The following is a 25388-nucleotide window of genomic DNA, read 5'->3' as shown; positions in this document are numbered from 1 at the left end:
AGGAGGAAAGTCTTCATTGAAGCATGGACTATTTTTTGTTTTTATTGCTTACGCCGCACAATCCATTCCGGCACCTTTAATTGATGTATGCTGCATCCCCATGGCAACCTGCAACAGGAATGAACAATGAGTGCCAGGAGAGCATTTCCCTCTGATGATTATGATATGCCTGCCTCCGGCTTATAAGAGCATATGCTCACTATAGAAGCTACGAGAACATTAGGTTCACTTTCATACTGTCATAACATTTAATACAAACAGATATGAACAATATGTACATATACGCATATTGATATACTCAGAGATAAATACACAAAGATGTGCACGTAATAGTAATCTAGCATTTTTTTCCCCCCTGCTTGTATCACATCTTCTCTGTGCCAGTGTGAGCATGTTGTGATCAAGGATGTGCTGGCTTTGGCCAATACTTCACCCGCTGTTGGCTCAAATTTCACGCTTTAATAAGCCAAGAAAGATGCTTGAATGCACTTTTCTTTTTTGGCTGAGTGGCGTATGGCACAATGACAAACAACACCCCAAGTAGCTTATGGTTGTACAATGAGTGCACACATTCCAACAAGCACACTGACTCCAACGCTCCAATCTAAATTTACCTGCATTGGGTGTGTCCAATAGTCCAACATCGCCCCCTTCTGGTAGAAAGATATGTCATTTATTCCAGTTCATATGGAGGACAGTGCTACTGTCTGACCAACTGGAATGTTTCCTAATGAGAAAATATCTCCTTTTTAACAATCTAGCCATTTGTGTTTTGCGCAAAGTATTTTGGTTCATGCTAACAAATACAAATATGAGTTTCTTAATGTACTCTAGGGAGGTTCCAGCTCACCCATGCTGCTACAATAAGGGGGAATAGAAAATTGATGGATGAATAAATAAACAAAAGCGGTGCATAATTTGCATTCTATTACTGCATCATTAACAATCATGACAACTGCTACCTGGCTGTGACACAACGGTGGCAATCCATTTATAACGGAAGGCCAGCGGTAAATAATTCATCCCTGCACGACGGTCCAATTTATCAATTGTGGCTCGGCACCGGTTATAAATACAGACCGTGCAAACAAGCAGCAAGCCAATAGAAAATCTGCTATGGATGATTTACTCTCCAGGCAACTAAGCATGTCATATCTCCGTCTAAAGGTCCATGGAAAAAGCGACAGTACTTGAACACACAAACATGCAACGGTGTTGAAGAGTAAAAGGAAGTATCATTTTAGAAAGCCTTGAAATGTCTAACAGCGAGGAATTTGACCCTGACAGCTTGCCACATCATGGAAAATAAGCATTTCTATTGTTGCCATGGTTTCTGCCCATTGCCTACCTCGCGACTCCACATTTGAAGATACAACAAACATTGCATCATGTGATTAGAAATCTAACACTGGGGGCTCAATGTGCAATAATTAGGAGCTTCTCACTTGATTCAGATAATAATCAAGGATTTGGGCACTCTTTTCATCCAGCAGGTTGAGCAGAAAGGACCAAACAGCCTGCGGACAGATTAAAAGGTTTAATCCAGAATATCGTAACGATACAGAGATGAAAATGACCAACTGTGACGCGAGATTCTTTGGCTTAGATCCTGCTAATGTCTAACGGAGGCAGGACGACAAGAGAAGAAAAAGAGCAACAAAGCTGCTGTACACTAAGTTTGTCATTCAAAGTGTAAACAAGGAATATTCCTGGGAAATTTGACCAAAAATGGGGGAAAATCAAACAAGTGAAATAACAGAGGACGCAAATTTTCCAAGATTATGCATATAGGTGAAGTCTGTACTGATATAAAATGAAAAAAGCAAAGCAACATACTTTTGTCATTGCTTGCGTAATATATAGACTACAGTCCATCTTTCACTGGCTTGCTCAAACCAGCTGACAAACCCATGAAAACCTCAATAACATCACTTAATATCTCCTATGGTAATTATATTTGAATACTTTTATACTGTACAAAACAAATGACTTTGGTATAGCTTTTTTTTCTAATGGTGGGAAGTAAACTCCCTGTTTCTGTCAAACAAGAAGAAACAAAACAAAAAAAATAATACATCTTTTTACACGCAGCAGGCTGAAACTTTTAGGTTTGATTTTTACAGACTGTACATACCTTATTCCCTTTTAATGTCTGCCAATGATTAAGCAGACTTCCTCATTTCTTGTAGATGACACACACGCGCACACACGCACACACACACAAACACACACACGCCCACTCGCAGACACCGTTTTTAATCTTTGAGGCTGATTTGTTTTGTTTTTTGGTTTCAAAGTGGCTTTTAACACAAATGATTGCTATGGGTTCTTTAAACATGCGCCACTGCTATGTCAATATAAGTTAGTTGCACCATGAAACATACACATGGGACATTAGTGTCGTTAGCAATCTAAATACACATTCCTTTTCATTTGTATGCCTGAAATGTATTTCTCCTCATTAAAGGCACTGCTCATTTAGTGTGCATAGATAAAGTGCAAAAGTATTTGGTTAAAAGCTTTATATTTGTGATATCCCTGTTTGTTTGATTGTTTTTGAAACCTGTATATGAGATGAGAAGAGTCCAAAAAGTCCATCTGTCTTTTCCAGTTTGCTTTTGTGTCACCCGAGAGATGGGGGGCAGTGTGTTTTGAGTTCTACTTCTCATCCACCACGATGATTTCTTCGGGGATCTTCTCTTCCGAGTCGGAGCAGTCGGACAGCTTGTCCAAATACTCTAGGTCTTCGAAGCGTTCCACCATACACTGGGCTGTCAGGCGGGCTTCCGGGTCGTGGTCCCAGCAGTCGTCGATGGCGGAACAAACCAGCTGGATGCCCTGTGGATTGAGCACACGTGGAGTCAGTCCAAATGTACGTGGGTGTCTTACACCGAATTTCCTTGTATGTGTACAGAGGCACACCATTTTTGCAGGACTTCATACTCTGATAAAAAAAAAAAAAAAAAAAATATCCCACAGGAAATAACGGCAAACACTGCAATGCCTTTTTTAAGCATTCAAGTGTAAAAATAAGTCAACAACTGTGACCAAGAAAACATTTGTGGAATAAAATAAGAAATATTTTACAATAAGGAGCAAATCATAGTGCAAGGAGACAACCCGTGTCAAACATCCTTGTTTGAGTTTCCACTCACTTTCCCCCGTCTCTTGACAATTGTGGACCGCAGGGGTCAAACACTCAAACATCAAGACACTTGCATTGATTTTCGATTACGTTTAATAAGTAATGGTGGCACGGATTAGTTTAGTGGCATCAAGCGGGGCCAAGAAAATTCGGGTAGGTGCTTGTGAGGGGATTTTTGGGAAGGCACTTGGATGTATCAGGCACAGATGATTGCATCAGTAGCTTGTGTCATATTAGCCACGCGAGGAATGTAAACAATCCTAATGGACAGGGGAAAGCACCGTGGAGTAAGTAATATGGCTGCTAACAGTTCAATATCCGGCCAGAACACACAATCCTTCAGTGAAATGTCCCGGCTTGCGCCATCTGTTGCTCCCTCGCATCGCAACTTTCCCCTCCCTCCCTCCATTGCTCGCTCGCTCTCCTCTTGTCTGGCGGCTCTGAATGCAATTCCTATCCGCCCACAGCCCCACACCAACTGGAAGGCGGCTAAACTTACAGTAGTAGAATTGTGGTATGCTGACATGCAGCCATGTCTGAATGAAGTGTCTGGAAAAGCCCTCAAATTACAGTCGGGCTTTGTCAGGGATAGTTCCTGTCACTGATCATATCACATCTCATCAGACATGACGGAAGGAGGAGAAAACGCCAACATTTTCATGTCATGTCTTTTAGTTGTGTGGTTACTCATCCTTAGTGTTTTAAGTCAAACGACACCACCCCAAAATATATTAAATAACAGTGACGGGTAAGATTCACACACACAGTCGAAAGAATATTTTCCAGTTTTGTCAAACTGGAGTGAACTCAATGATTGTTTCAGAACCTAACCTCACTGTTGCATGAATACACTGGCGGAGCTGGGGGGGGAGCTGCAGGGGCACTGCCCCCCTGAAATATGCCAGGCCGTAAAATTGATGTGCGTGTGTGTGTCCCTTACTGTGTGGTTGAGCCAGCTGTTGGGAATCTCAGGTCTTCCTCTGTCTCGGAGCACGCTGTCCTTCATGCTCTCTACACATGGGTGCTCCCTTAAATTTCCAAAAGGAGGCTCGTACTCTTTCACCTCTGTGTGGACAAATAAAACAAAAACAAAAAAGTACAATTTAAATAACAACAATAAAACATCAGTATGGAATGTATGGGAGATCTTTACAGCATCGTTTATTTTACTGTCTGGTTGATTTTCGATATAAGCGAAAGTATTCAGCGCTGACAAAGTGGCGAGTGATATGGTACAAGGCGGATTTCATAATAGGATGACAATAACATTGCTTGTTTCCCAACGTCTGTGTGAGTCATCGGCTAATCCACTCCTCCGCTGACTTTCATTACACTGCGGTGGCTGAGGCGCTTGCAAAAAGGCGCTTCATGTAGAAGCACACTGCATCGATGGAAATAGATCTCACTTTTATTTTTATTTTTTTACGTGGCATCACCCTCGCCGTTACCTTAAGACAATTCATCTCAGGGTTCATCATGTTGAAAGTTCAAACAAGTGACCTCAAAAACAAGACACACACACCCACACCCACCGAGCGCTGTGGCCCTGACGGCGCTGACAATGTGACATCTGGAAAGCAGCTGCCCTAACCTCTCCTCCTCTCCTCCAGTCTCTCCCTCCTGGGACTCCAGGCATTTGGCTGTCTGCTGTTTCCCTCACGCTCAACTCGTACTCCACCATTATCCCCTCCCTCCCTCCCTCCCTCCCTCCGTGCCCCACCCGTCAGAGGAACGCCAGCAGATGCTTTTTTTTCTCTCCATGCTCTAAATCCGTACCAGCTAAATTATATACCAGACATTTTGTAGGAAATAAAAAAAGGCTTCCACTCCAGCGTTTGAGTCTCTCGTGTTCATCATGCTCAAACGCTTCCTCTGTACAAAGGCGGATATTTCATTTCACTGTCGGGAGGAACAATAAATACAAAAATGTCTCACAAGGAACATTCCTTCAGGGTCAACAGGATAAATAAGTTAATAGTGGCACATTATATCGTTTCAGCTTACGGGAGACAGAAAAAACAACCACAAAAAAAAGAATGGCATTGCAGTCAACAGAATTATATTTGTACAAATGGGAGATTTGAATCTGTAAATTCCTGGGGTCCTTTTTTCAAGTAGTGTCAGTAAAGCTGTGAAATTTGATTGCCCCTTGGGCGTCATTATTTTGGGATGACTATGCCTAGAAATCACAAGCGATGTCATGCAAGACTTCAACAGTGAGCAATAAGGCATTAACTCTGGGTGGATACACTTCTGGGAAGAAGAATGTTGGTTGTCTTCCAATTCTATACTTTTGGCCAACATCTCCATCTAACATTACCCCAAAAAATTAAAAATATCGTCTTTTAAGTTCATTAACAGAGATAAACTTCTTTTTACACTTGCAAAGGTTTTACCGTATTGCTTGAGTGCTACAATCATGTTTAGACTGAATAGCAGACTGTAAACCTGTGCAAAATTTAAAAGAAAAAAGAAAAAAACTGTTGACTGGTGCTGTCAGGAGACGACAGTGTCCTTCACGCCTGGCAGATCTCAGATCACACCAAAGACGCGCGAACTGGGACAGGATGGCCATGTGGCCGCCTGCCACCGAGACTCAGAGAACTGATCCGACATCTGTCGCCCACAGACACACAACACAGGCGAAGGGGGGGAGGGAATGTACACAAGTTCATACTTATGTCTGCTCACGCAAATGTGACTCACTCATGTTGAACTTTGTAGCTTTAAAAAAAAAGAAAAAAATCCTTCAACGGGAATATCAAATCTGTCATTTTTCAGTCTCGACAAAATGCATTTTAGTAACTATTAGTGAGATTTAATTATGTGTGTTTTTTTTTTTGTTTACCCTGAGAAGCACAGAAGATCTCAGGAAAGATCATATACACTTAAATTGTGACTCACGCCCATTGAGACAATTTATGAGAACTGTTTGGGACATGACGGCGTCAAACAAAAACATGGCGGGACATGTTTGTTCATTGTGAGAATGAGTCAGCAGACATCTGTTAGTTGCAATACAGATTTCTACTCCTTTTAAGCGTTAACGGCCCCTCAAAACGTGTGTACATAACGAGCAAGCTGCCGCCAAGTCTTATTCTGCTTTCCATCACGCTGGAAAACCTTTGTCTCGTCCCTCTCCACAAACCGAGTTGGCATGAGTAAAGCTCTCGAGAGTGTTTCATGCAGTGGGGGAGTCATTAACCGCTGCATCACCTGCCTCGGGGCAGGAAGTACTTAAGAGACGGACCACGTGCAAAGATGCACGAGGAAATATAGAGAAGCTGTCAAATTTAGCAGCACACAATGACAGCCGTATTCCATGTTGTCTTTAAATGGGAACACAAATAATGTGGCTACCCTATAAATGTACTGCGAGTCCTAAATGCAGCAGAGTTAGACAGGAAGTAACAAATAAAAGATACGGAGCGAGTCTCGAGTCAAACTCCGAGAGAGATTTTTAATATAGCCCAGAGCATCTGGTCAGTCACGACGGGCATAAATTCTGTCTGCAGAGAGACATGGCATCCGCAAATAAAAACATCGAGACATACACAGTAGTTAAGTTGACACTATAACAGTCAGTCTTGGGCCCGGCCGGGCTTTTGCAAAAAACAGGAAATGGGGGATTTTATTTTCAAAGTATACCCACAGAGCGCACATGCACATATTCACGTGCCAAGGAGAAGGAAAAACAAGTGGGATCGTGGGACACTTTGGCATTTGGGGCAATTTCAAGGAACCCACGGGGGGGTGGGGGGTGGGAGCAAAACAGGAAAAAGAGCTCAAGTAGACACGTTCATGCCCAAGCTAGCTTTCAATCTCCGCGTTGACACAATGGAGACAGGAGAGGTCGCAAGGCCCCGGAGACATAGGAGCGGAAGTGAAAACAAATGACCCAAGGTTGACATGAAATGGTGCTGTAATGGTTTACCCTCAGATAATCACCCATTTCTATTATTTGCACATATCCTGACCTTGTTTTTGCAACTGGATGACAAACACATGAGCGGCATCAAGTTGAATCCTTCAGACTTCCACAAGATGAAGTGTGGCTTTTGTTCTCTCTTTTGTTTTCTTCTCTTATATCAACAACCTCCACTAAATGAAGCAAGTTGTATATTTATGAAGCCCACTATGTGGACATTATTTGTGCTTGGTTACTGATAGCGATAAGGTTACACTTGGTCAAACGTAGACGTTAACGGTGCCTTTTGCAATCATAAAAAAAGGTGATTGCAAATTCGCCCTGAGCAAATGCAATCTCAGTCTTATCAGTGTGCGGTGATATCTTACCTCCAATAGCGCTGCACCTGGAAATCATCTCCCACAGTACAAGTGCCATGGAGTACACGTCAGCCTGTTTAAAGCACTCAATGTTTTCCAGGTTGATCCTGGACTCCAAGACCTCCGGTGCCATGTACCTGGCTGTTCCCACCTTGGAACAAAACACAAACACCAAAGTATTAGAAGTGTTGAAAACGTTGTGATTGGTCTGTTTCGACGACCGCCCTTAAGTCCATTTCAATTCAAGATGAAACATTACCTGTCCACTGTTTGCAAGCTCATCCACAGACAGGGAATTGTCCAGACGCAGCGCCAGGCCAAAGTCACACAGGCAGCAGGTCAGGTCGCTCTTCACCAGTATGTTGGAGCTCTTAATGTCCCTGTGCGCAATGGGCACCTTATAGCGGCCGCCCGGCGAGTGATCACTGTGAAGGTGAGCCAGTCCACTGGCAAGCGATCCTCCCAGTAACCACAAGTCGTGCCAGCTGATAATATGGTGGGTCAAGTATTCTTGGAGGTTGCCTCTCGGTTGGTACGCTGTGATCAGCCAGTACTGTCTCTGCACCTTCCTCTCCTCGGCCGTCAGGAAGTGGAGCACGTTTTCGTGCCTCAAATCGGCATCGGAGAAAATGTCCTTCTCGTTCTTCCAGGAGGCGTATTCCTCGTAGGAGAAAATTTTGACCGCCACCGTCTCAAAACCCTGCTCGTCGCTGACGGAGGATCCCTGCTTGAGTTTGGCTTTGTAGACTTCGGCAAAGCGACCTTTCCCCACCTGGATATCCAGTTCAATGGGCAACAACTCGGTGTTGTGGTTGAGATTGTTGGCGTGCGTTGAGCTGCTGTCGGAACCTTCGTCGTCCCCCATGATGGCGTGAGCGTCGCTGAAGTCCGGTTTCTTGCGTTTTGCGTTTGCTCGCCGCTGGCGGTACACGCGATAGCAGTAGAACGAAGTAATGACCAAAATGGCCATGACCAGAAGAGGAACCAGGCTCACTATGATGACAGCAACCTGGGAATCCATGTCTGACAAACCAAAGAAGAAGATGAACTCGTCATTTGAACTCAAATGGAAACAAGTAGTTGTACCTCATACTGCCTTGTGGCTTCACGATCAAGTTAAACCCGAAATGACATTTGCATTCGAGTCAAAAATAGGTTCTTAGCGGCCCCACTAGTCCAAACACTGTATTCGGATTCATATCGTGTTTGTGGAGTATGAATTAAGGAGCAAAATCCACCCATTTTTATACATAGTATAAATATTAGATCATATTTTTATACACCTACTGAGCTCAATAAACAAGTGGATTTTGCTGCTATAATTATTGTCGTTTTTTTTTTTAAGACTTGAGTGTCATCCTTGCTCTAAAAACATCTTTACAAGCAGTATGCTCCAACTGTCTGCATAGATTCGAAAAATCCTCTCCTCTCCTCTCCTCTCCTGAATTTGCATTGTTGTTGTCAGCAAGAGAGGAGGAACGTGCCCCTTCCCTGAGGAATGTCTGATGTCTCAGGGAGCTAAAGTTAGGGCTTGCGCCGCAGAGGCAAAGTGCTCCAAACCATGACCCGGCCAACCGCATATTGTATCTCTTCCTAGTTTATGTCTGAGGCTTCAAATTTGGAAAGTCTTCTGTCTGGGAGCTTAGCTATGGCTTGGACAAAAAAGGGAACTTTTATAATTGCCCCGTTTTTATGGTGCACTTACTAAACGGACGACTTTAAAAATGTTATCGCCAGACATAACACACGGAAATGTTCTTTCCAATTTTGTTCAAACCCAAACCAGTGAATCTTAGTTTAGAAGCAAGTCTTGTTATGAGGCACAGAAAGAAGCTGTGTAAATAAGGGAGGAGGAAGTACTGGGGAGGGCATCTCGTTGCTTGCCGAGGCAAGCTCCCTGCTTAGCTCGTTTTTTTTTTTTCTAAACAGGAAACCACATGTCTGAAATCCTCAACACGGCCCCCAGACGGTTTGTTTGGATTTTCATAGCGAAGCTATTCCTTATAACAAACCTGTTACTGTACCTGACTACGAATGCAGATTTGCCATATTTCATCACACTTGCTGGCAAAAAAATGAATTTCGCTGCTGACATTAGTATTCATCACTAGCCATTCAAAGAAGTGAAAATGCCATACAGTCTGACTAAATATTTGACCGACATTACAAATATTAGATCTCTATGCTACTTCTTGCAAGGCTATCTTGAAAGTTACTAAAAGCAACAGTTTGTAATTATTTAGTTGGAGGAAAACGCAGTGCATGTCTGGACTGACAGCTACTGATATTAGAATACTGGGTCAACTCTGACTATGACGTAAGCAGACTGAGTTGCGAAAGATCGGCGAAAGCAAATTCCAACTTCCTGTGGGGGTTGTGGAGTGCTTTCGATGGCTACGCTTGAAAAAAAAAAGTTCTTCCAAACACACACAAACCTCATTAATTGTGGTATGAATTAAAATGACGAGTGCTGCAACTTACAAGTGTTAAAAATGATCCGTTCGTTGCACTCGTCCTCCGAACAGGAGCACATGAAGAAGGTTGAACCCATGCCTTTCCTTTCTTTCATCTCACACTTGCTGTTGTTGTAGTCGTCCAGGACCAGGCCGTACAACTTCTCAGCCGGGTTGTGGCAGACGGTGTCAAATGTGACATTGTCGTCCTTCTTCCTCCTTGTGAGTAGACGCCAAACAAAAAAACGGGTCAAGCATGATGTCATTCACCAAATGTGGTTTTGTCTGCACGTTTTAAGATACTATTGTCAATATGAGCAAGGGCAAATTTAGTCCGCAATAGTCATCTTCATTGCTCTTGTTGACAGTTCAAAGGTCAAATGAATGACTCCGACATGAACCAGATCATTTTATGACAGTATGTTGTATTTGTGATGGGGTGTCATGACCTCAGCTCTGCGAGGAAGGAGCCTTACCAAATAGCCACACACACGTCGTCGTCATGGGTGCAGATGGAGGTGATGTCACACTCCACCTTGCAGCTTCCTTGACCCGTGCAGTTGGTTGCTTGTACGTCGCAAAACTTGCATAGTCTTCGAACCTTTATTATATACGAATCTGGGAACAAACAGACAATTTGGCCCGTCAAAAGAAGACATTTGCAAATAAAAATATTTAAAATAATTGCTAGAATAATCGATTCTAAAACGATTCGATCGTGACAGCCCTAGATTAGAGGGAATTAAAAAAAAAACGCTACATCCCTCCCGACATTTAAATGTCTTTAAGGAAATCTTAGTACCGTGGAGTACTCAGTTGCATCCAGCGCCTTTGCTCTTGTTCTGACTTGACTTAGCCAGCAGACAGACACCATTGCGTCTGAGTGCCCCAGGGTTGGATCATTATCGTGGAGACAAAAGCCAGACAGCCAAGAACAAAGCAGATATCTTCACACTCGCAGGGACGTTGCTCATTTGGCATGCATACCAGTCAGAAAGTAAAAGTCACTCAGTCGAGTCAAAATGTGTCTATGAACGTACTTGTCAAAAGACAAAACGTCCGTGGAAGCCATCGATTTCATCGCTTAACTTCTGCCGTTAATGTTAGTGAACGTTTGATTCTAGAAAAGATCCATTCTGTACTTTCTTATGTTTATTTTGCTAGCATATTGGTAACCTATTTGTAACTGCGGCATGTAGCTTGTCATGCACTATTGCTGCACCCCCAAAACAAGAAAATATCAAATTAACTTGTTTTTTGACAAGTTGGTATTTTGCCCAGCACCACTAAATAACTTGGAAATTCAATTGAATTGAATTTATTCGATTCATGTTGACACTTCTCATGGTAGGGGAAAAATAAGAAGTATTTCTTATGCGCTAGAATAAAAATGTAAACACACACACACACGTCCTCAAAATCATATCTACAGTAAATGTGTGCACTATAATTGTTGAGCCATCTTGAAATGCTGCAAAGATTGACACTCAGTGTCTGTTTGGACATGCCTGACTTCACACTGGTAGGAGGGAAAGGTAGCGTGGGCGAGCGCGTGGATGTGCGTGGACGTGCGTGTATGCACTGCCACAAAAGGCCTCTTTGTCAGTCACTGCTCGGGCCTTGGGGTTCGCGCCCTGAGCTTTGTACAACCTGCAGCACAGAGCAAAGCATGCATCCTCTTCCTGCAATGCAAAGCTTCCTTAAGACAGATGCACACAAAAGACTAAGCAGGATGTAGCTGCTTTGTCTTCTTATGATGACGCAACTTTTGACAGCAATTCTGCTGGGGCCGTATCGTGTTTGATGATTAGTGCAAGCCCTCTGCAAAAACAAAAATGCCATTTAAAGCCATCGGGGTGGCTTTAGAAAGGGTGAATGGTAGTAATTGTCACCCGTGGCTTCATTTAATTGCAGGGAGAGGGGAGGCGGATTAACAGCTGCCGGCCGGCCTACCGGGAATGACACAGATGAATGCACAAGACTCAAGAGTGTCTTTTTCATCTCAGGCTCGACCTGTAAGTAATGCGTGGCCAGAGCGCACCAAAGAAGCGCACCAAAGATGGACATATACGACTGGATACGAGTCCGCCCCGTGGAGCTTATGTACCGTTGCTTTAAAAGACAACCCCCCTCCAAAATAAACTGAAAAAAACACACCATTGACAGTTTCAAGCCGTCTTCAACTTTAGTTAAAACCAAAAAGTTACAAAGAGAAAACAGCGCGCTTCAAACATCTGCGTAAAAGTCACCGTTTGAATTTATCCAAAGGGACAAACAGCACAAAAGTGTCAGTGAATTAACTTTGGCAGCTGCAAAAACTTTTTTTTTTTTTTTTCTGACAGTAAAAGTTCAACTCACCCGCTTGCTCGAGCACAATACTACCAAAGAGTATCGCTCCACACCAGAAAGCGGAAAAGCGAAGTAGCTCCATGAAGAAACGGACAATGCCCCCCTCTCTTTCTCATTAATTAGCCGAAGCTTGGACGCGGAGTTAATATCCAGACTTAAGCGAACTTTCTTCGGTCCGCTTGTTGCTCCCCGCAGCTGCAGTGAGAGAGTAAACACAAATGGCTAGGACGTTCTCTATATGACTCACTCACTGTACGAGCACTTCATGAAACAGGAAATCTTCTGAGGGGCTGGACATTTTCTTTTTCCTCCTCCTTTAGTCATGCTCACGTTGCTCCCAAAAGCCTTGAAGCATATCATTAGGAGGCAAGGCAAAACTTGAAATGACATGTTTGCAAATAACTTACTGACTGTACCTTTTAAAGTTTTTATGCTTTTTATTTTACCCTTCAAATTACTTCTCAAATAGAGAAGTGTAGTGGTTCAACGTGAAGGTCGCATCATCTGTATTTTTTGGAAGCGTTAAATTAGGATGAGCGGATTAAATGATGAATGGGGGGTCGCGAAATACTAGGGAAGGGCGAGGCATAGGAATGCGCACTTCCTCACCAGATGTTTGACAAAAATGACATTTAAATATGGAGGAAAATGTGGGAATTTGTGCAAAATATGCGTGTTTCTAAAATGGATGTGGTGGCCTTTTGTTGTTAATAAGAATCTTGCTTGAGGACGCCAACCTGCAACCTTGAACTGCAGTCAGAGTGTCCCCAATTATTTTTTGATTTGATGAAGCAGAGGTCGAATGCCGTTCCATTTACACCACCACCAATTTATAATTTACACAGCAAGAATGAGACTTCTAAAGTTGAATTCCATTGAGGTCATGCAGTATGGAATTTGACCTTTTATTTAAAAAAAATGCCTCTAAAACTTTGGAATTTAAATCAGTGCCTTCCAGTAAAATGTGCACATCATGCGTGAACTCATCATACCTTGCGAGACCTCACTTCAGTGAGCGGCAAAGGATTAGCTCCAGAGTTAATCCTAATCAGCACGTATTTTTTCTTCCTTTACCTTTTTTTGCGGTAATATTTCATCCAGAATAATCCGCCTTAATAATGTTGGGAAAATAATAACTTGAGAAAGACCAACAATACGTCATCACTTCTTATCAGCCTTTTTAAAACCGAGAGCTACATGATATTATTGACAATGATATTATTCATTTCTCATAGGGGAGAAACTATAACCAATATGCAGCCATTTTTCTTCCATAAATCTCCGCAAGTGTCCATTTCCAATTGCTCACTTTTACATCATCCTTATAATGGCTTTGGCTCATCACTGGTGATCTATTTTTAGAACAGGCCCTCCCTCGGGCTGCTGGTGGTCGTTGGGGCAACCCGCTGCCTGTTGGTCACCGTTGCATGTTTAAATTGATCTCATTTTTAGATTGTCTAGAATCAGCCACTTTGCAATAAGTCCTTTACGAGTGGGAAATTACGAGCAGATAAGCGTCTAAAATTAAAAGTTGGGACTGTTTTTCCTTGTTTTGTTTTGTCCCCTCCCTCTGTTGACACAGTGGTGGGCTACATTTTTGTGACGCAAGACTGAGGCAGCTATCGTCATCCGTCTGATTCACACTGCTGGACAAACACAAACCAGATTGGGATTTTGTATTCTATGGCAAACATTCTAATGGAAACACTTTCCAAGAGACTTTCCAGACATTCTCAATTTGTGATCTTCTTATCTCATACTTTTATTAAAGCCACACGGGGGTTAAGTCTAATATGACCCTCATATTTTTTCCGCCATTATTGCGTAGGTGTGGGTTTTTTTTTTTTTTTTGCTCCGCATACTTGAGCACTGATGTCAGCTTTCAGTCATGACCTTGTGACCCTGGAGCTTTTCACTCCCCACACAGGACGTCCTCCCCTTTCTCCTACCCAGTGCTGGCTCACTCATTTTTTATTAAACAACTTTTCTATCGATTCTGGTGAGCACTTTTGTCGAAAACACCACGCAGGGCACATGAAAATCACTTCTTTCACTGTTTCTACATTAGTTGCTAGGGAATGCGTGTGTGGGCCGTAGGGTGTGTGCGTGTCCTGCTCGCTCTAGCGTGTCTGCCAGGCAGGAGTTTAGCACTGCAAGATGGTGTCCAAGCCACAAGGTGGAGATCCGGCTGCACTGTGAGCCCAAAACAACCATTCCCTCATAAAATCACAACCACCTCCTTCTCGCTAACCTCAAACTAACTTATTAGCTTCATCGGGTCAGTTACAACAACAAACAGGCGACACTTACTCACTCGGCACCTTTCTATGTGTGCTTCTCAAATGCCTTTCTCTTTCCCGTTGTTGTGCCTTTGAAATGTGTTTCCACCTCATTGCACAAACACAGATAAACAAAAGTGAGACAAACATCCTGAGTGGTATTATGTTCAATAGCAGGTGCTTGGCATTCCCACTAAGCTTCTTTGCTTGAGTGCAAAAGCAAACAGAGAAACTTGATGACAAATCTCTGGACACATGCCTTGAGATAATTCTGATGGCAAACAAGTACGGCTTGATTACATTTGATCCAAAAAAAACCCATGCTGAAATTCCAGAGTTGTGTTGTCTACATACATAATATTCTTTACATAGTGCAGTAGACACACATTTGTTTTTGCTTAACCTTTAAATTCCCTCCTGGAAGGATGGCAACAAAATCGTGTTTGATCAGATTTTTGGAGTTACTTCTGCCCTATTTGTTTCAGCAAAGTTTTCAAATCCCTCCAACATATTGGCACAGAAAATATCATTTCCCTTTTCTTTGTAATTTTGTTGAGGAAAATGTCACCTCAGCGACAGTATTAGGAACCAGCTTTATCTATTTTTTTATGAAGATAATTAAATGTCTGAGAGTGACAAAGGATTATTTGTCAACATTTTTGTTTTTTTTAGTCTTTCTTTCAAACTGATGTCAAAAACCTTGACAGCACTCAATGCAGGTTGCGAGCTTTCAACATTTCTGCAAAAGAGTGCCGAGAAAGATGAATTTGCATTTGATCTCTGGAAGCACACAAAACAAACAGATGGATTGACTCATGTCCATCCACGTTGCTGTCAATCTATAATGATCTCTAGCATAGCACCAACTTTGGATTTTTGTTTCTGCACACACTTTTCCAACACACAGAAGATTCTTAAAAGGGCAGCTAGCGGGTCTTACACAATCTCACCCACACAGTGAATTAGTGCGCTTTTCCTGATGCACAATGGCTTATTCTAACAGCGACAAACTCTCTCTGTCTTCTAACTCCACGCATAACATGACAAAGAAGGGAAAGTTAATATTCAAAGTTGTGAAAGGTTACAAGCTACAAGATCAGGACAATTTTGGCGCTATTGTTTGGGGACGAGTGAACATGATTAATGGGCGCAACTTTGCCAAAACTTGTTCTGGAAAGCGGGCCAACATGGTGAGCAAGTATTCCCAGCACCATTTTGTGTAATAGGAAAGCATCCTGTTTCTCACTCAAGTTCATGTGAATGTGCACTTCAAATTTCCTGCCCAAGATTGATTGATTCAATTCAAATGTCCAAAACAATTATTCATTTGTCTTTTCATTTTCCTTTACATCAAAAGTTGATGATTGGCATCTGTTCAAAAGTACCACACACACACTAACAAGTATGTTCTCTCATTGGTCTGTGGCCAGCAAACGACGAAGACGATGATCATACCATTCGCAAAACCCAAATTACAGAGAGAAGAATATTTTTGCCAAAAGAAAATGTAATTATTACTTACCCTCAATAAAATGCTTCAATAGGAGTAAGCAATGAGGTTGTCCCAGTGTGGCAGAGTTACAAATGTTTCACTGCATTCAAGTTACATCTGCAGGAAAATAATTACAGCTGCAATTTTGCACTCTGTAATTGCCAGAAATAAACAGTCAGCAACAGTTTTTATAACAGGATTAATCACAGAAATCATGTTACTCTGGAGAAAAAGTACATCAAAAATATTAACAGGTTTAAATTCGGCTTTTGTGCCAGCCAAACGGCTTCATTGGAATTTGAATCTGGTAACATTTGAAAATATACACAATTTTAACATCTCATATCTTCTCTTCATGAAATATCTCTCAGTAAATATCCAACAAATGTTTTGTTAATTACACATCTCCAAATGATTTGGAGATGATTATCAGTGGCCTTGAATTTCATTTCAACAGGCGAGAGGTCTGTTTGATAATGATAAATGAAGTGAATGATGATAAAAAAACAAATCATGTGTTGCATTTGTAGGCGGTGGTCTGAATGCAAATGTCAATTTCCACTTGACTCATTATGGGAGCGAGAATGGGTGGATTCAAAAACAAGTCATCTTGCAAAATACACACAAGCGGCTATGGTCCAAATACATTCGCAGAGCAAACCCAGTGATCATGGTTCCCCAAGGAAGCCACTTCTAATAAATATACAGCATCCCAGTGTTTGATGGCTGAGCCCTCCCTCCCTGCTTGCAACAGCTGCTTGTATTCATTTGGACCACATCTGCACATTTTCTACCATGAGATCCACCAACGGGGCACATGTGCTCAAGATTGAGATGAATCATACGTATATATACAGTATGAAAAAAAGAAAAAAGTGGAATATACAATGTCACAGCAGCCCCACCCAGTCTGCCCTTCGCAAAACAAACGCATATAAACCAGGGTAAAGATCCATCCAGAGAGAAACAACATCAGTAGAACTTCTTCGAGCTAAGCCCGTTTGACCTCAGCGCAATGAAATAAAACTACGGGCAAGCTGTCAGCAGGCACTGCAGAGGCGAGTGGATGCATCCAGTGGGTGCAGGTTGGGTGTGCCAACAAAGGAAGTAGCTCTCATCCTGTGCCACCTTCTGCTCTTGTTAGAGACAGGAAATACCACCGTGACCCAACACTGATAAGAACCACAAATCGAAACAGAGCCATGCGCTCGGTGTTCCATGCAGGATCGAATCCTAAAACTAACATTAATTCAACAAAGGATAGCGCTAAATATTCTTGGTCCGCTCCATTCGAGGAAAGCTACGCAGCATATCAAGTATTTCAGGAAACGATTTATTTGATTCATATGTGCAGCTTGATTTAAAATTTAGATTCATTGTGTGCTGAAATCCTCGAAAAAGAAGTTAGCCAATACCAGGTAATGAAGCAAAAGCAATGACGTGTCCCAAATGTGATATGTTTTTCCCATTTGCACAAAGGCATCAATTTCACACGTATTCATCAAAGCCAGTGAATTACGTGTAAAGTCGGCACTATCTCGCTCTGCCAGATCTGAGCGTGTTTATCCAAACAGAGCCACTGCCAGCTCCCTTGCAGAGGAAAGTCCTTAAGGAGAGTACTCCCATCAACTTCTCCTGATAACGTGATGATTTAGATAGTTGAGGAAAAATAGACCTTTGGAGTTTCGCATTTCTTTTCATCAACGAGTCGAATCTGAAACATCCATTGGAGATACATTTGCTGTTTATTTTTTACAACGTTAACACTGGTAGGAAATATAAAGAAATTCAATACAAACATAATATGTATAATATAAATTGGCCTGCGATGAACTACTTTGAAACGGCCACTGTATCCCCAACTGACCTTAAATGGAGCCAGTCGTGAGTTTGCTTTCGGGGCAAATGTGGCAGTGCCCTACTAGACAACAAAAAAATGGTCGGGAAATTGGCTCATTTTTGACCCAGCAGTTTTCATTTGTATTCAGGCAGCTGGGGACTGTTAAAAATTGTGACAAAGAAAAAATAAATGTCAGAGTTAATGTACGGCAATCATTCTCAATTAAGAGCTTGTGTCTTACTTCAACAGGCCTTTTGCTGAATGCTTGAGCTTTTCCTCCAATTCTGCAGAGGAAATACACCTTCCTGCAGTTGTATTTTTTTAAAGCAGCCAGCGTGATCCAGCTTCATTAAAAGGCAATGCTATTCTGGCTCAACTTACTGTATCTACCCCAGGTTGCTGTGTAAGCTCTTTGTTTCATGCGCAGCTGCGAAGCCAGGTGAGGTTTCCTTTCCCTCCCTCCACCGAGACCTCGCTAGCGACAGCTCGACGTTTCCAATCTGATAAGGAAAAGAGGGTGCACGCAGTGGATACGTGCCGCTCTAGCTGTCGTTATCGAGATGAGATTTCCCGATTGACCCCCGTTCTGTTTGCATAATCAGACCGCTGGCCCGAGGGCAAGAACAATGATGGTGGCAGCTGCTTGTTGTTGTATTGTATGCACAGGAAAAGTGCCGCTGCTACTTCTGGCCACAGTTTGGTCACCTGAGATCAACCAGAAAATTACAAGCTTTTTTTTTTTTTTTTGTGGGCCTATTGTGCTGGAGACAATTTATAGTGCACTAAAAGAGGAAAGTGGAGTGCGCAACTATGTAAGGTATTTCGAAAGAATAGTTTAGACGACTATAAACCTCCCTTGAAAAACAAAATAATATATATAGGCCAAAAAGAATTTTCACTCTGAGTCTTACCAAAACATTCAATCAGTGCATTTGCCATAAACAACATTCTGCTCTGAACTCTGGGTTGATCAAATAAACAGAAATGCTGTAAAAGAATATGATGTACTATCTGAGACTCCCTTGTTGTCTTCCTATCAGCGCAGTGATTGTATTTCTATCAACTATAATAGACACTCCAGGGTGAGGCCATTTTTTTGTTGCCTAATGAGGTCTCCAGATGTCTTTGGGAGCAGCTGCCTGCCAACGGTGTCCAGACATACATATGTTATATCACCACGACTCTTTCCATGCCTCTCCCTTTTGGCTCTTGTTTATTTCAATCCCTCTTGAAGTTTTCTATACTTCCCTGGAAAAAGGAATGTTCTGGAACGGTAACATCACACAGCGTGAGCCAGCTCCAGTTTGCACATCTTAATCTTCCCTACTGTGTACCCCTGTTGTCCAGCTGATACCATGGTAACCGAACCGATTCTGTTTGGTTTTTACTAAGACGGCACACGCACACACACTTTCCATGGCTTCAGAATATTACGCAGAGCCAAAACACTAAAAGCTAACCCTTAACTTAACACTTTCGTTTTCTTCAGGAAGACCAACATTTCAGTGGCGTCCATTTGTAAACACATTTATGGCTCACTAATGAAAGAGTTGGGCCTCAACCGGGCAAATATGTACATGGAAAGATGCTGACCTGCTTCCGCACACGCACGCAGCATTAATAAATGACATGGAAGTACTTACGAAAGAAAGTTCAAGCCCCTCTTAGATTTCTTTTGTAGCGGAGCATGATTTTGGTCTGCCGCAGACATAACACGTGTAATGCGGCATCATTCTGGAGAGATTCCAAAACATTTGGCCTCGAGGAGGAAACACAGCTCGAGAGGTATCCATTTCAGCTGTGCCGACGCTATTTATGTATGTAATTATGTGTGCTGCACATGTGCCACACATCATTTATTTCCTTTGCTTACATTTTGGGAGAGTCTCAAATCCAGGACGGACGGCCAAGTGGACGTAGACTCCGACACAGCCCTTGTAATGTATTTATAGTAGGCTATTTCCCCCTGCTTGATGGCCTCAACCAAGTCCAGTCCACCATCATGGCCATTGTTACTCGTGCAAGGGAGGGCATGACTTCTGTCATATAGGCGCCATTCTCTTCCCATGCTGTCAAAACACTGGAACCTGATATGGAGAACAGGAACAAATAGAATGTGTTATTTTAGGGCAAAAATTGCAGGCAGAGAAATCATATTTTCAATGCTATTTTTAAAATAACACTGAATATACTCATTAACTGTATTAGAAATATTTATTCATGACATGACAACAAAAAGAAATATTTAAGTAAATACTTACCTGAGATGCTGAGAATTTTGATGTCTTCATGTTTACGGATTGTTATTGAAGTGTTTTGATGATCCAAGTTGGCATTAATGAGTTTTGACTTGGAAAAGTTGCTAAGTTAGTTTTTGTTGTTGGTCGCATGCCCTAGTTAACAGAAAGTGAAGCAGGATTATGTGATCAAGTTGGAACAAAAGACCAAAAACCAAAGTGTAGGGATGCAGGAAGCATGAACCTTGGGGAAAAAAAAAAAAGCAAAGAAAACAAAAGGCACAAGGAAGACTCATACCAAAGGATAAACAAACAAGACGAAAAGTAACAAAGAAAAGCCAAAGAAAAATTTAACTGAGTGACTGGTGGACGCTGATTGATCGACACGAGGAACAATGCAGACGACCAAAGTGGAAACAAAAAACAACATTGAACAAGGTACACCGAAAAACCAACAATAAAAACAAACATCATGATCATTTGCATATATTTTCTTCAACAGCTTGAATTCATTCTAATTAGAATATCTCCTGATTCTAATTTTAATGAGCCAATATTTTTGAACCAACTTTTGATGGACAGGCCAACGAGTTTAAAAGAACAGATGCGTCCTCATCTTTTCTTCCCTGGCTGTTTGTCTGATTTAGCACATGGAGCTCACACTCGGAGGCCATTAGATTTTCCAGAAGCTAGAGCTTTTTTATTTTATGGCCTTACAAATCTATAGCAGTGTTCCCATCACAGTTTCACAAATCTGCACGAGCGGCGTGCCAGGTCAGCCCCCGGAGCATGTTGAGTCTCCCGTGTTTTATTACGGAACTATTTACCGGCTTCTCATTGTTGCCGTAGCTCACATCACTTTCACCCGGTGGTAGCAGTGAACTATTTGAAACTCACTCCGCATCTGATGGACTACATCCAACCTATTGTGAGGAATGAAATTCACACAAGCAGCTAACATTTTGAATTAGATTTTTTCCTGCACGACAAGTTCAAATATGCAGCTATCAAAAGCAATAATGCAAATAAATAAATATTTTTAAAAAAAAAGCCAAACGGTGACCATGCATGCTAACTTAATTTATCGTTGGATACATTCATGGTGCTCCGTCGCCTCTCAATTTGAAATTTAGAAACAATGCCAACGCTATTATTATCATTTCCTGTTAGCGTTTCGGCTTGATGGGAAAGAGACAAAAGGTCAGTGTATGCGGATCTGCTGGAATAGTAGCATCAAGTTTACACACTTTGCTATTGTTTTTTTTCCTTTTTTTAGCTCAACCAATACAAAAAAATGGCTACAAATGATTTACTCAGCTTCAGAAGACAATTCCGTAAAGAATAGACAAAAAAAGGAGTCTGAAGTGTGCATGGTGACATTTCAAACAATATCTTTTGAGCAAGTCCAATTGGTTACAAAGCAGTGGCTGACAGAAAGAAGGACATTAACATCAAAGTCACAAGGTGTCGCTTTCATGATCACCTCACTGGGCTTTTGGCACACTTTGCCACCTGGGGAACAACAATACCTCCCGTGCTGCCTCCTGGGAAACAATTGTTCCACTAATGTCAGTATAGCATTCAATACGCACTTGGCCGTGCTCCTGATCCCTGCAACGCACCGTCGGTGATCCATCATAGGAAAATGGTGAATGGAGCTGAGATTTGAGCGAGTGCGTTGCCGCAGGCAATGCATTGTTGATGCGGGCCACGACGTGTCTTGATCGTTTGTCATCTTGAGAAGTGGCGACGGACAGACAAGCAGAAAAAAAAAGAACACTTTGGACTCTCCACTTCAAGAAAAACTTCAAAAATACTATTTCAGTCATGGTACCTTGGAATCATCATTACTCTTCTCTCCCTTATGGCAGTGCTAACAGATGGACAGAGCTGACCTTTAAGATAGAAATGTATGTACAGATCTACTTATAGTATACATACATATACCTATACATACATGTACATATAGTATACGTAGTATACATATCCATCCACATATACATATATGTACTTATATATACCCACACCTGGCATTCTTCATTTATTTAGAGTGTTTGTGTGTGAGAGAGTGCAAGAGCTATAAATCATTGTGCTCTGGTAAAATTGACAGTTGCCCAGAGTTGCAATTTTCACAAGCATTAATTTTATCTGTGAAAGCATATCATTCACCAGTTTTGTTTTTTTCTTCTCTCAAAAAGCATTGCCTGATGTGAACCAGGGGCTCTCAGAATATTTACTCAAATGTTGTTGACGTGCACGAGGCTAGAAAGGGTCACAGAAATGTTTCTGAAAGACTGAAAATGGAGACCATTCACTTCTGCATATACTATAGTTTAAATATAATACACGCATATGGAGGTGACTCGTAAAGCAGGCCTGAAAAGACTTGTGCGTTTCATTTATATGTCGAGCACGGCAATGCAGAGTCCCACTTTGGTTAATTATGACTCTTTTAGTGCTGTATAAGCTAATAAGGGAGCACCAGGTGTCTGTTTGCTTGCTGACTACCGCAGATTGTTGATTGAATCTAAAAAAGTGCTTGAGGCGCACACGGAAGTTCCACAAATACACACACACACGCATATATAAAGATACATACACTTATATATGTATGTATTTACATATATAATGTATACGGTACATTACATGTGCATGCATAATACATCTTCTAACCGACAAGCTCAGACAAGTATGGGATGTAGGTGTCTTCATCTACTAGTAAAAGCTTCAGCCAAGATTTGCCATCAGCTCAGTTTGTAACACCAGCTTCTCGGTTTGTTAATCCTACGCACGTACAAGTCGATTGTCGTATTTGTACAGCAAGGAAGGAGGGTATACGTAGGTACGCATTTCCTTCTCAATCAATAGAAGCATTCAGCAGATGGCAAACGCTTGACGTGGAGATGTTCCTGATCTGTATCCAGCTGCGGTTGGAGTGCGGCGTGTTCTGTTTTCAGCTCGACCCAAAGATAACATCAGTGTTGGTATGCTGCACCCTTGTGGTGCTCTGCTCTGCTACATCTCGAGAACCTGATAAAACAGCTATTAGGCTCCAGAGGAGTGAGACGGAATTTGGGGAATTTCACTGCCTTATCTCACGTTCTAAAGCCATGTCGTTGAGAAGACAGCAAGAGAGGGATATGGAAAGATTAGTAGGAGTTGACAAGGGCATGAAACTGACAGATACGGGCTCTTGCTGATCTATGCATTTCAGAGGCTCTTGAACATAACATGTTTAATACATTTAAAAAAGAGAACATTTAAAAGACAGTAATAGACGGTAAAAGGCGATTCGATATACGTATCGTATTACATGAGGTGTGATCTGTTTAAGTGTTCACTATTCACTATAGTATTAGAAATATCTATATCTAGTATATATCGCTATATACGTAGATATAGAGTTATTAGAGGCGTGCATCTCTCTAATAAAACACCATATGATACCTCGATGTACTTGAAAGTGTTTAAATTGCTGATTGGTAGTCATTGCCGCACGTTTCTGGTCTCAAGTATATACATATATATAGATATATATATCTATATATATATCTATATATATCTCGAGGAGGTTGTTTGGCTTCAAAGAACCAGATCGTTGGTGATCAAGGCATCACGATTGTGCTGGCTCAAGATACGTCTTCCTTCTATCCTGACACGTTTGAGAGCATGTACACATTCATTCAATCATTCCAAGGAGTCAATTGTTCCCTATTAAGATGTCCTTCGTCTGAAAGAGGCCCCCTCATTACTTTCATCTTGCTGGGGGAAGAAGCTCTCAGGCGAGCGAGGGAGCGAGCGAGCGGCGACTGCATCCGCCCGTATCGACTGTACAGGCGTCTCCGGCTGGTGACAAGGACGCCGATTGATTGGGCTTAAATAAGAGTGAAGAGGAAGATTGATTGCCATCGATTGGCTCCCCAACCACCGGGATGCTCCTCCATCTTTGATTATGACCACTTTACGCCCAATCAAGTACGCTTGAGCTGTGATCGGGGGTAATCCCATCAAGGAGGGGGGGGGGGGGGGGGGGCTCCATTTGCCAAGGCTGTAATTATGAGTCGGATGTTGAGATACAAGGTCAAGCGTGTAGCAGGTGCCATCAAGCACAGCCATAATAACGGGGCTTCCACTGCAGATATGGAAAAGATACCACGTGGTCCTCAGAGATGAGAATGGCGGGAGTTGTTTGCATAATGAATGCCTCCATAAATACCCACATGATGCAAATTGAATGATAACAGCAGTCTTTGGTGCTTTTTGACAGTTTTTTTTTAATTGAAAGCTTCATCAGAGAGAGAAAAAAAAGACTCATTAAATCCAAGTTCACATCCACAGATGTACAGATAGCTTCTCAAAGATCACACACACTGAGCAGCATGTGCGAGGCGTGAACACGTCCTGCCCGCCTGCCCGCCTGCCTGCCTGGTGCTGAAGACAAGTCAAGTAAAAAAACCAAAATAAAAAGCAATAGAAAGCAACAGAAAACAAAAGTCGCTCTGCTGTCCAAGTAGCAGTTTTCTCTTTTCTCTTTTTTTTTTTTTCCTCTTCTACCTACGGCGCTTCATAACAACAACCTGGTCAGCCTTTTTCCTAGTGATTGATGCATGGTGTATTTCTCAAGGAGCTGATTTAACTCATGACTGCGCTCCGAGCCCTGTGTGGCCAATCAATAGCTTTCATCAAAAGTCAACCGAAGCATCAATTAAAAAGCAGGAGGTCCCTGTTCTTGCTGGGTTTTGGTTGTATGCGTGTGCGTGTGTGTGTTTTGGCCAGGGCACTCGGAGCAATTTTCTTGCTGCATTATGCGAGTGTGTGTGTGTGTGTGTGTGTGTGTATTAGCCTGGCATGTGATGAGTTATTGAACCACGACTCTCGCTTCCACCCGATGGTGAAAGTAAGTGAAGGAATAGGAGCAGCCTCGTGTGCATTGAGAGTGACGCACTTAACGCACTTAAGGAGAGCTGAAGAGATTCTGAGAGAGGAGTGACAGACGGAAAAGAAAAAAAATAGCACATCATTTTAAAACTGTGAGGGCAAAACAGGATGATGATACAACACCTTTTTTTCTTTTTTTTTATGTTCTAAACAAATATCTCAGTATATACATGCGCAGAACATCCAGTTAGGGTTGTCCTAGATTTCATTTGCCAACGTTTACTGCATGTTTCCGGTAGCATCGTTCTAAAGTACATAAAGGCTTGATGTGATAAACAAATGAGGGTCATTACTGCAGGATATCGTCAACAAACCCCACTGGCGGAGCTAGAAGAGGATCTGTGGGGGCACTGCCCTCCCCTTAAATA

The 25388-nt window shown here is 42.1% G+C and overlaps 2 protein-coding genes across 6 annotated transcripts in view; both read right to left on the bottom strand.

The window, feature by feature from the left end:
• Positions 1 to 1522: 1522 nt before the first annotated feature.
• On the bottom strand, positions 1523 to 12522 carry tgfbr2b (transforming growth factor beta receptor 2b). Its single transcript, XM_088365863.1, has 7 exons — positions 12244 to 12522; positions 10362 to 10503; positions 9914 to 10104; positions 7692 to 8455; positions 7442 to 7583; positions 4086 to 4210; positions 1523 to 2838 (listed from the first exon to the last, which is right to left on the bottom strand). Exons 1-7 carry the CDS (start codon positions 12314 to 12316, stop codon positions 2659 to 2661), a joined length of 1617 nt encoding a protein of 538 aa, XP_088221989.1. The 5' UTR covers positions 12317 to 12522; the 3' UTR covers positions 1523 to 2658.
• An 8855-nt stretch (positions 12523 to 21377) lies between these two features.
• Positions 21378 to 25388, bottom strand: part of rbms3 (RNA binding motif, single stranded interacting protein) — a 166440-nt gene continuing 162429 nt past the window's right edge. For 4 of the 5 annotated variants that reach the window (XM_088365121.1, XM_088365122.1, XM_088365116.1 and 1 more), the window contains 2 exons: positions 21917 to 21977; positions 21378 to 21817 (listed from right to left, as the gene is read on the bottom strand). In XM_088365121.1, the coding sequence (XP_088221247.1) occupies positions 21956 to 21977 (22 nt within the window). In that variant the 3' untranslated portion in view covers positions 21378 to 21817; positions 21917 to 21955. The remainder of the gene's footprint in view (positions 21818 to 21916; positions 21978 to 25388) is intronic. The other variant, XM_088365119.1, reaches the window with a different exon arrangement.

Source organism: Syngnathus floridae, chromosome 21 (assembly GCF_059516105.1).
Source record: "Syngnathus floridae isolate MCC-2025c chromosome 21, RoL_Sflo_1.0, whole genome shotgun sequence".
Classification (NCBI taxonomy): Eukaryota; Metazoa; Chordata; class Actinopteri; order Syngnathiformes; family Syngnathidae; genus Syngnathus; species Syngnathus floridae.
Note: the sequence above shows the minus strand (reverse complement) of the source record. Positions and strands in the feature narration are given on the sequence as shown.

Coding starts and splice junctions, on each gene's coding strand:
- tgfbr2b (XM_088365863.1), bottom strand. CDS start 12,316: ATGGAGCTACTTCGCTTTTCCGCTTTCTGGTGTGGAGCGATACTCTTT. Junction 10,105..10,361: donor GACGTGTGTGTGGCTATTTG/GTAAGGCTCCTT, acceptor TCTACTCACAAG/GAGGAAGAAGGACGACAATG. Junction 7,584..7,691: donor AGCTTGCAAACAGTGGACAG/GTAATGTTTCAT, acceptor TTTTGTTCCAAG/GTGGGAACAGCCAGGTACAT.